Source organism: Babylonia areolata, chromosome 18 (genome assembly GCF_041734735.1).
Source record: "Babylonia areolata isolate BAREFJ2019XMU chromosome 18, ASM4173473v1, whole genome shotgun sequence".
NCBI classification, from domain to species: domain Eukaryota; kingdom Metazoa; phylum Mollusca; class Gastropoda; order Neogastropoda; family Buccinidae; genus Babylonia; species Babylonia areolata.
This window is the reverse complement of record NC_134893.1, coordinates 7,776,782-7,788,216: the sequence shown is the minus strand read 5'-3', so window position 1 is coordinate 7,788,216 and position 11,435 is coordinate 7,776,782. Positions and strand designations below refer to the sequence as shown.

Here is an 11,435-nt window from a genome sequence, read left to right as displayed (position 1 = left end):
CCAACCATGGGACCGTCACGACAACCATACCATACAAAGTCAAACATTTCATCCGATATCACCCCAACCATGGGACCGTCACGACAACTATACCATACAAAGTCAAACATTTCATCCGATATCACCCCCAACCACGGGACCGTCACGACAACCATACCATACAAAGTCAAACATTTCATCCGATATCACCCCAACCACGGGACCGTCACGACAACCATACCATACAAAGTCAAACATTTCATCCGATATCACCCCAACCACGTGACCTTCACGACAACCATACCATACAAAGTCAAACATTTCATCCGATATCACCCCAACCACGACACCTTCACGACAACCATACCATACAAAGTCAAACATTTCATCTGATATCACCCCAACCATGGGACCGTCACGACAACCATACCATACAAAGTCAAACATTTCATCCGATATCACCCCAACCACGGGACCGTCACGACAACCATACCATACAAAGTCAAACATTTCATCCGATATCACCCCAACCACGGGACCTTCACGACAACCATACCATACAAAGTCAAACATTTCATCTGATATCACCCCAACCATGGGACCGTCACGACAACCATACCATACAAAGTCAAACATTTCATCTGATATCACCCCAACCACGGGACCGTCACGACAACCATACCATACAAAGTCAAACATTTCATCCGATATCACCCCCAGCCACGACACCTTCACGACAACCATACCATACAAAGTCAAACACTTCTTCCGATATCATCCCCAACCACGTGACCTTCACGACAACCATACCATACAAAGTCAAACATTTCTTCTGATATCCTCTCCAAGCATGGGACCTTCACGACAGCCATACCATACAAAGTCAAACATTTCATCCGATATCACCCCAACCATGGGACCGTCACGACAACCATACCATACAAAGTCAAACATTTCATCCGATATCACCCCAACCACGGGACCGTCACGACAACCATACCATACAAAGTCAAACATTTCTTCCGATATCATCTCCAACCACGACACCTTCACGACAACCATACCATACAAAGTCAAACATTTCATCACCATCTCTTTTTGTTTTTGATTGATTGATATAGCGCCTATCCTCGGTCGGAGACCAAGCTCTAAGCGCTTTACACACACGGAGTCATTTACACAACAGGCTGTCTATCTGGGTATAGCTGACTGACGGCTGCTATTGGGTGCTCATCATTCGTTTCCTGTGTCATTCAATCAGATCTCAGGCACGCACACCTACACACTCAGACAAACATGTAACATTTAACATTTTACGTGCATGACCGTTTTGTTTATTTACCCCACCATGTAGGCAGCCATACTCCGTTTTCGGGAGTGTGTATGCTGGGTATGTTCTTGTTTCCATAACCCACCGAACGCTGACATGGATTACAGGATTTTTAACGTGCGTATTTGATCTTCTGCGTGCGTATACACACGAAGGGGGTTCAGACACTGGCAGGTCTGCACATATGTTGATCTGGGAGATCGGAAAAATCTCCACCCTTTGCCCACCAGGCGCCACCGAGATTCGAACCCGGGACCCTCAGATTGAAAGTCCAACGCTTTAATCTCTGGACTATTGCGCCCGTTTCGGTCTGGTTGTTGCATAGGTCCCGGGGTGTTCAACTTCGGCTCTCCCAGTGTGGTGGTGAAGGAGAGCGTAGGCAAGGCGGAGATCCCTGTGTGCCGCACGGACGGCATTGACGGGCGGGTGACCCTCAGGTGGGTCGTCAAGGACCAGACCGCCGTCTACGGGAGGGACTACGACACCAACTCCGGCACCCTCGTCTTCGAGCACGGCGAGAGGAAAAAGAACATCGAGATCGGCATCACTGATGATAAGGTGTGTTGTGTTGTTGTGAGGAGTGTGAGGTGGTGGGGAGGGAAGAGAGGGTTAAGAGGACTGAGAGAGAGAGAGAGAGAGAGAGAGAGAGAGAGAGAGAGAGAGAGAGAGCGGAAGGGGTGTGGTGGGGGTTGGGGGTTGGGGGGTGCTAGGTGGGGGACGAGTGGGAGAAGAGAAGTGAAGAACAGTGGTAGTGTGTGTGATGTGTGTATGTGTGTGTGTGTGTGTGTGTGTGTGTGTGTGTGTGTGAGAGAGAGAGAGAGAGAGAGAGATTTCAGAAAATGTTCTGTCAATTTACCTGTTTGCAGGACTTTGAGAAAGACGAACATTTCGAGGTGTCGTTGCTGTCCTGTGACGTGGCAGGGGCCAAACTTGGCTCCATCACCAAAACCATTGTGACCATTCTGAACGACGATGGTAATCAATGATTGCTTTTATTCATTCTTTTCATCTATCTATTTATTCATTTTTCTATTCATTATAATCATAGAAATAACAATAATAGTAATCATTATTATCATCATCACCATCATTGTTATTCTTGGGATGGGGGGAGGCAAAATTTGAATGCTGATAATGAAATCACAGGTCAGTCTAAATCATCATGCATCGTTAAGTCAAGAAATTGAAAATAATTATGTTTAAAAAGAAAAAAAGTTAAATACAAAGTCAGTTCAGTCCAATCATATTTGTAACATAGTCGACTGCAAGCTGATTTTTTTTTCCAAGTGTCAACCGACCTTATCCAAAATCCAATCAAAACATGTTTATTGCCATGATGACCGTAAGGGGGGGGGGGAGCATATCGGGTCAGTTCTTAACACCAGTCAAACAAGAGAGGCAAGGCCTTCGAGACTCACTTGTGGCAAATTAAGTCCCCTGCATTAATTACAGAGTAATTTCCCCTCTTTTTTACTATCTGCACCAAAACGTTTGCAAAAAATAAATAAAACTTCCATGCTTAGCAACAGAAGTTCCTGTTTGAACAAAAAATGATATTAATGACTGCTCTTGTTGTTGTGTAGAATATCAGATCAAAGTGCCAAGTTTAGAGAATACAAAAAATATAAATATAACAGTAAATGCAGTTTGCATATAATTAGGCTTCATTAAAAAAAAATTGTGCCCATCCCAGAGGTGCAATATTGTTTTAAACAAGAGGACTGGAAAGAACTGAATTTTTCCTATTTTTATGCCTAATTTGGTGTCAACTGACAAAATATTTGCAGAGAAAATGTTAAAGTTTACCACGGACACACACACACACACACACACACACACACACACACACACACACACACACACACACACACACAGACAACCGAACACCGGGTTAAAACATAGACTCACTTTGTTTACACAAGTGAGTCAAAAAAAAAAAAAAAAAAAAAAAAGGAAACACAATAATATTTTAAAAAAAAGAGCAAAAAACAATTAACATTAAAAGGACCAATCCACCCTCGTCTCGTTCAGAACACGTGAAAATTAAATCACGTGAAAGAGAGAGAGAGAGAGAGAGAGAGAGAGAGAGAGAGAGAGAGAGAGAGAATCCTATTCCCTTACATCATGTCTCATCTGTTCTCCCACCTCCACAGGCATACTCTGACTGTAACATCAACCACTTCATCTTAAGATAGTGGATCTTTCCCCTCATCACCTGACCACAGCCATTAGGGCGAGACGATAAACTGATGTATCATGTGTAGCATGTAGGTATACTTAGAATACGTAAAAGAACCCACGGCTACAAAAGGGTTGTCCGATGTTAGAATTCTGAGGAAAACTCCACTTTATAGGAAAACAAATACCCTTCCACGTAGAAGAAGAAGAAGAAGAAGAAGAAGAAGAAGAAGAAGAAAATGGATGGCGCTGGAGTGTGGCGACGCCCTCTCACTGGGGAGAGCAGTCTGAATTTCGCACAGAGAAGTCTGTTGAGACAAATAAAAAAAAAAAAAGAAAAAAGAAAAAAAAGGAGTTATACAATACAATACAATACAATACAATACAACACACGAGCTAAGTTGTGCCATGTTGTTTACGTATGCAGAGTTCCGTGGCCTGGTGAGTCGGGTGGCCAACATGACCAACGTCAATCTGGACATGCTCAAGCTGCACAAGGCCAGCTGGGCCCAGCAGTTCAGGGAGGCGATGAACGTCAATGGAGGAGAGATCGAGTCCGCCTCCGCTATGGACTACATCATGCATTTTGTCACGTTCGGCTGGAAGGTGATCTGAGTGCCGGAGTCTGTACTTTCTCTCTCTCTCTCTCTCTCTCTCTCTGTGTCTCTGTCTGTCTCTGTCTCTCTGTCTCTCTCTCTCTGTCTCTCTCTTTCTCTGTGTGTCTCTCTCTCTCTGTCTCTCTGTCTCTGTCTGTCTGTCTGTCTGTCTCTCTCAGAGTCTGTGTATGTACATGTGTATCTGTATTAGTATGAGTGGGCATATATTATAATCATCATGCATTTTTTCTGCTGACTTGTCAAAACAGCTGCATTTGCGTAGGCCTTGTAGTTGATTCCTCATAGCGTTTCGGGAAAATGAGCAAAGTTGACGTAGAAAAGCATATACAAGTCTATGGGATATTTAAAAAAAAATTATACTTTTGTTTTTAACCCCTGCTCAGGTGTTCTTCGCTATCGTGCCCCCGCCCAATATCTGGGGCGGCTGGCTGTCGTTCTTCGTGTCACTGATGATGATCGGCGTCCTGACCACCTTCATCAACGACCTGGCCAGCATCTTCGGCTGCCTGGTGGGGCTGAAGGACACGGTAACGGCCATCACCCTGGTGGCCATGGGCACCTCGCTGCCGGATCTCTTCGCCTCCAAGCAGGCCGCAGTACAGGAGAAGTACGCCGACAACTCCGTGGGCAACGTCACGGGCAGCAACTCCGTCAACGTCTTCATGGGCGTGGGCATCTCCTGGATGGTAGCCTCCTTTTACTGGTCGGCGCAGGTGAGATTGTAAGGGGTGGTGGGGTGGGGGTGGGGGGATAGGGGTGGGGAGGGGAGAGGAAGGAGTGAGGATGAGGGTTATGGAAAAGGACTTCGGTTTGGGGTGGGGGTGAGGTGAGATGGGGGGGGGATGGAAAAGAGGTGTGGTTTTGATTGTACGAAGTGTGTGTGTGTGTGTGTGTGTGTGTGTGTGTGTGTGTGTGTGTGTGTGTGTGTGTGTGTGTGTGTGTGTGTGTGTGTGTGTGTGTGTGTGTTTGAGAGAGAGAGAGATGTATGGGACAGGGAAGGAGTGGGAATAGCGGTAAAGAAAACATGGAGGGAACGAACAAAGGACAGAAAGGAGAAAGTTAGAATCAGTTTAGTAATCCATAACACACGCAACTTATGTACACAGTGACCTTTGCTAAGGCATCGTAGTGGATCCCATATTTGCATGAGTCGACATCTGTTGCACACACACAGACAGACACAGACACACAAACAAAACAATTTTTACACCACTGACCTTTCCAAAACACAAACTTACCACCGACGAAAGCCCCGTGCTCAAAAGGCACCTGGCTTTTTTTTTTCTTTTTTTTTTTTATACCATAGGCTACCCAGTTCAAAACGTTTAAACTACATATCGGTCAAATGTGCCTATTCACTTTAACATTGCATTGATTCGATCAGAACTGATTATCAGCACGTCGCAGGAACTACAGAATAGTGCAGACCCAGAGAAAAAGACAGAAGGGAAACAACTGCATTTTTAGCAATGGCTTTATCCGATAAGAAAAAAACAAATAAAACTGCACGCAGGAAAAAATACAAAAAAAAAGGGGTGGCGCTGTAGTGTAGCGACGCGCTCTCCCTGGGGAGAGCAGCCCAAATTTCACACAGAAATCTGTTGTGATAAAAAGAAATACAAATACAAATACAAATCCCCAGTCTTCTTCGGGAAAGTAAAAGGGATGATCTTTTTTCACATTTCTAGCACTTGCCAAGAACAGTCTATTCCTAGCGGTGTTAATACTCGGCAAACTAAAGTTCTTGTCACGTTCCTTATTTCAGCATGCGTGAGAGAAAAGAACATGTAAAACAGATCGCAGTGTAAAAAAATATAAGTCCTCGTTCTCGCCTGAATTTCGGGGCAAGACCTTCGAGGTGAAACCTATCCATAATATCGCTGTGTTAGCATTATACAAATTAAAATATTAAAATTAATATAGATACAAGTTAGAAAAGCATGTACACACAATGGAAATGAATTACTGTGATTTTGTTAAAAAAAAAGGCTACCATACTCTGTGTTGGTAATAGAACATTGAGTAAAATGAAAACTGTCATCATAATACAGTATATGAATGATGCATGTTTGATAGAATTTTTAACAATATCAGAAATGAATATACTGCAAAATTTGACATGTTTGTACATTAATTTTGATAAAAGAAGTAAGCTGCCACAGGTAATGGATAACATAATTATATTAATCCTTTAATAACACTTTATAAAAACAACAAAAACAAAAAACAAAAAACTGGTGCTCCTTGAAGCTATGTCAACATGAATACATGCCATGATGTGACATTTGGTATCCTGTTTATCTTGTTCTTTATTATTTGTTATTGTTCTTCATCTTATTACTACTATTATAAGTATTATCATATTGAAAAATAACCCTTGTATCTCAACAAATTAATGATTTTTTTCGATGATCATTGATGGACCAAATGTTTTGCTATGTGAATATTGAATCACACTGATGTCGTGAAATGTCAAAATATAACCTTGTGTACAAGGGGGGAAAAAAAGAAGAAAAAAAAAGAAAAAAAAGTAAAAAAAAAAAGAAAAAAAAAAAAGTGTTGTTCCCCGCCAGTGTTTAAGTGAGAGACAGTCGAGGTGAATCATACGCACCACTGTGCTAACACAACACAAAATGCAAACTCTTACTTCTCTGCTGCATTTCAGGGCAAGACATTTGAGGTTCCTGCCGGCTCGCTGAGCTTCTCCGTGGTGTTGTACACCACGTTTGCCACGGCGGCCATCTTGGTAATCATCGCCCGCCGCTATATCTCTTTCTTCGGCAAGGCGGAGCTGGGCGGACCGACGGTCGGCAAATACCTGTGCGCCGTCTTCTTCTTCGTCCTCTGGATTCTCTACGTCCTCTTGTCTGCTATGCAGGCCTATGACATCATAACTGTCAATTTTTAGTCAGTCTGGGAAGCATTTTGTGCATTGTTTTACCTGTTTGTTTATTCTGTCTAAGAGTGGGTGGGGTGGGGTGGGGGTTAGGATTGTGTGACGTGGCATGGGTGGAGACTTTGATTCGCTTCATGGAGAGAAGTAAGAGATCGGAATACTTATTTCATTATTATTATCATTACTACTACCTTTTTTATATCATAATTATTATTTATTTATTTATTTATTTATTTATTTATTTATTTATGTAAGCTTATCTATTATTTATTCACCCTTTTTTTTTCTCAAGGCCTGACTAAGCGCGTTGGGTTACGCTGCTGGTCAGGCATCTGCTTGGCAGATGTGTTGTAGCGTATATGGATTTGTCCGAACGCAGTGACGCCTCCTTGAGCTACTGAAACTGAAACTGAAATACTGACACTTGAGAGAAATTCGCGTGTTGGACATTCCTTTTCGTTTTCGCAGTGTCACACAGGAAAGGACAGGATTCTTGAAATAGAAGTTAGTATTTTAACTTTTTTTTTAATAAACATTTTTGTTGTTTATTTATTGGACATTCCTTTTCGTTTTCGCAGTGTCAACAAGAAAAAGACGGGTTTCTTGAAATAAACGTTAACATTTTAACTTTTTTCTATACATTTTTGTTGTTTATTTTATATCACTTCCATTATGCTGTATGACATATTTACTATTTTATACGTTAGCAGCGGTACATGTTTAAACGTTACTGTCTAGGCAGTTTCAGTTATGGTATCATGCTTTATAATGTATCCACTATTCTGTGCGAGTATAATTATGTACATTAGCTGAGTTATATGCTCATTTCAGACGTGTGTCTCGTTTACACGGTGGATTCTCTAAACTGCTGATGACAAATACCACGCTGTCTTTCTGCTTCTGTCCCTTTCCATTTCAACAGTTTCCACGAAGCACAGTATTTGGCGGTTTTCCCCTTTAAAATGTACATGCTCACGTGAAATAAACATGTTATTCTAAAATCAATGTGGTTTTATTCGCAATAGAAAAAAAAAGAAAGGAATTTGCAGCTTTTTTAAAAACACTAACAATAACATTATGGAATACACAGCGAAACGATAACAGCGAGTTATTTAATGACAGTTACTTAGGGGAAACATTTTTGGATCTTTCTCATGAAAAGCACCAATATCTCATTATATTTCAATAAACTTTCAGTTTTCTGTGTGTGGAGAAAACACGTAAAAGACGTTCATAGCAATGAATCCTGAAAAAAAAAATCCCATCACATCGTCCATCATTAACAAAACGGATCTGACGTCATGTGGTACAAACTGTGCAGTGCTGTTAAATATTGCTATCGTTTTATTTCAAATATACTTGTGCTATTGCTCTATCATGTGATTATTGCTATTGTCATCATTAGTACGTTTGTCGTTGTTTTGTTGTTGTTCAATCCAAAGGAATTTTCATATTCTTTTGTGTGTAAAATAATGAGACATTGGGTGGGAGGGGGTTTCTAATTTCATTACCTTCAATCACTTCTATGATGTTTTCAATAGGAATTTGCTGACAACTGTGACGTATAATCAACCACCTGAGAAGCAAGCAATTCATTACCATTAGCATCACCATCACCATCATCATTATTGTTGTTGTTTGTCATATCCTTGTTGTCGTACTTGTTTCTGAATGAACAAACTGCAGGAAGAAAAATAATGTATTTGATGTTGTTTTCGATCACCGAACACTCCGCATTACCCATTCCCATACGGTCACCGTATTATACTTGCTACATTTATCAGCATTCAGACGAAGTCACATTGTTATGCAACCGTCATCAGTATTTACTTATTTTTTTGCTTTCGGCAGAAAAAAAACCGTATCTGTGATCATTAAAGGATTTTATATTTTGACCCACAGTCCCTTCATTCTAGTGTTATCAATAACCAGGCAGCCGTTTTAGTACTAACGCATCATCGTCATAAAACTCAGTTTGCTTCTTTGTTCATGTTTTTTGTGAATTGTTCAATGCTGCTGTGATAAACCCTGTTTTAAAAGCTGAAGATTTACTGTACTAATTTGTGAATACATCTCTCTGTGTCTGTATATGCGCGGGGTTGAGTGTACGGGCGAATGTGTCAGTGAGTATAACATGTTTCTTTCCAATGGAGAAGCGAAAAAACCCGAAGAAGCGAAGTTTTTAATGGAACAACAAAGAACAAAAATTACTTTCATATGCCTATATATGACTGAGTGACTTTCTTTGGAAGACAAAACAAAACAAAACAACCACACCAAACAAACAAAACGTTTTGTTCATCTTCATCGCTTTCTTATTAACTTAAAGCATCATTTCACTGCTAACTTTTCACTTTACCACAAGCTCAGTAAAGAGGAAACAAATCAATTAATCACTGGTCAGGTGGTGTACTTGTGTTGCACTGAAATATACGATCCCACCCTTCAGGTCAATCTCTTGCTGTTGAAAACGAGAGACGTGAAACTTGTATTTATCATGTTTTATTGACTATCGCTATGCTTTCTTCTCAGTTAGTGTGAGCGCCGGCAGGAATGATGTTCATTCCTAGACGATGGTAATATCAGACAATGTGATACGCCCCACTCTCCATCCATTATTTATAAGATTCATCATCATCATCATCATCATTATCATTATTTTTCATTAGTATAATCATTATCATCATTATTGTTATTATTATTAGTAGTAGTATCATTTTTAATGCACGTTGTCAGAATAGCTATAGAAACGAATTTAATCATTTTTTTTGACGTGCACACCCGGCTTTTTTCCCAGAATATCAACACCTGTGCTTATATATATGTGTGTGTGTGTGTGTGTGTGTGTGTGTGTGTGTGTGTGTGTGTGTGTGTGTGTGCGGACACACACACACACACACGCAGAAGTCTTTTTGCTAGCAATCATTGTCAAATCTGTTCTTCCTGTTTTGGTATGTAGTTACATAAAATTTTGTTATTTTTGCTGCTGCTGATAGTGTCTTTTAGTTGATGATTCCGTCCCTGTCCTTTAAACTCTTTGTTTTCAATATGACATTGATTGATTGATTGATTGATTGATTAACTGATAATTATGAATACTAATATAGCGACTATCCTCGGTCAGAGGCCGAGCTCCAAGCGCTCTACACACACGGAGTCATTTGCAAAGCCGTCTGAGAGTTGCCTTTAGGCGATCATCATTCTCGTTCTGTGTCATTCAGCTTTTTTTTTTTTAATCAAAATGTCACTTCACTACATGAAAATACATATGATGAGAATTTTAAGAACTTGGAATAAAACGGTGAATTATAGTGATGCCAAACAGATATATCATGCATTTTTTTTTTGTAAGATGTGCACTCTATATAATAGGAAATCACATGTTTTTACGATGCTGTATCGCTGTTCATTTCAAGCGATTTGTATTTTCATCTTTACCATTTAAAAATTCAATTCTTCACTTCACCCCCACACTCCTGGAAACTTTCTGCATTGTGAAATGTTGACAGGTGTTTGGTTCAGTGACGTTTCAACAAACGGAAAACTTAGTGAATCAAATGTTTTATAAACTGAAAAAGGAGACGAAGAACAGCTAAACTGTGATATTTCAATGAACGGAAAACATTTTAACATTGACTGTATCATAAACTATATTTCGGATGCAGCAAACTGATTTATCTATGAATACATTCCAAGCGATGGTTTCCTGTTTTGTCTGATGATGCAAACGCATTTGGAAAAGCACAAATAAACTGTTATTCTATTGATGAACTTGTGACCAAGGTGTCAGTTGATATTTTGATCTATAGATTTGTCTGCACGGGCATCCATTTGAACGCTCGCATGTGTGTGTGTGTGACGATATGTGTGTGCATGTGACGTGTATGTGTGCGTGTGTCAATGCGTGAGTAACACGTGCCAGTGAGTGCATGCGTATGTGGACACAGTCGAGAGAGAGAAGGAGAGAGAGAGAGAGAGAGAGAGAGAGAGAGAGAGAGAGAGAGACAAGACAAGACAAGACAAGACAAATTCTTTATTTCGAGGATAATAGATAAGCACTGGTGTGCTTTTTTACATCCAGTCCCCGCCCTGAATAGGGTCTACACTACACATTATTTAATAAAATGAAAGCATGGTGTTAGTAGAGATACACAACAGAGGAAACAAATATGCATAAATCAACACAAAACAACACACACACACACACACGAACACACACACACACACAACACACACACATGACAAGACATACAAGACAATCCTTCCCACTCATGCATAAAGTTATAAAAGGTGGCAGCTGCGTAACCAAACACGGCCATTTCAGCACTCCACCCTGTGACCCCACACACAGTAGTCCCCCGAGAGAGCACAGACCCACCACGCACTTCTTCTCCACTCCATGTCCAACAGCCGCCTTGAGCCAGCAATTTGTTAC

At 40.7% G+C, this 11,435-nt stretch overlaps 1 protein-coding gene across 2 annotated transcripts in view; it reads left to right on the top strand.

Moving 5' to 3' along the window:
- The window catches only part of LOC143293163 (sodium/calcium exchanger 1-like), a 43,160-nt gene extending 36,111 nt beyond the window's left edge, over positions 1–7,049 (top strand). For both annotated transcript variants that reach the window (XM_076604088.1, XM_076604087.1), the window contains exons 9-13: positions 1,635–1,867; positions 2,176–2,284; positions 3,915–4,093; positions 4,488–4,817; positions 6,770–7,049. In XM_076604088.1, coding sequence (XP_076460203.1) covers positions 1,635–1,867; positions 2,176–2,284; positions 3,915–4,093; positions 4,488–4,817; positions 6,770–7,012 — 1,094 coding nt within the window. In that variant the 3' untranslated portion in view covers positions 7,013–7,049. The remainder of the gene's footprint in view (positions 1–1,634; positions 1,868–2,175; positions 2,285–3,914; positions 4,094–4,487; positions 4,818–6,769) is intronic.
- The last annotated feature ends 4,386 nt before the right edge of the window (positions 7,050–11,435 follow it).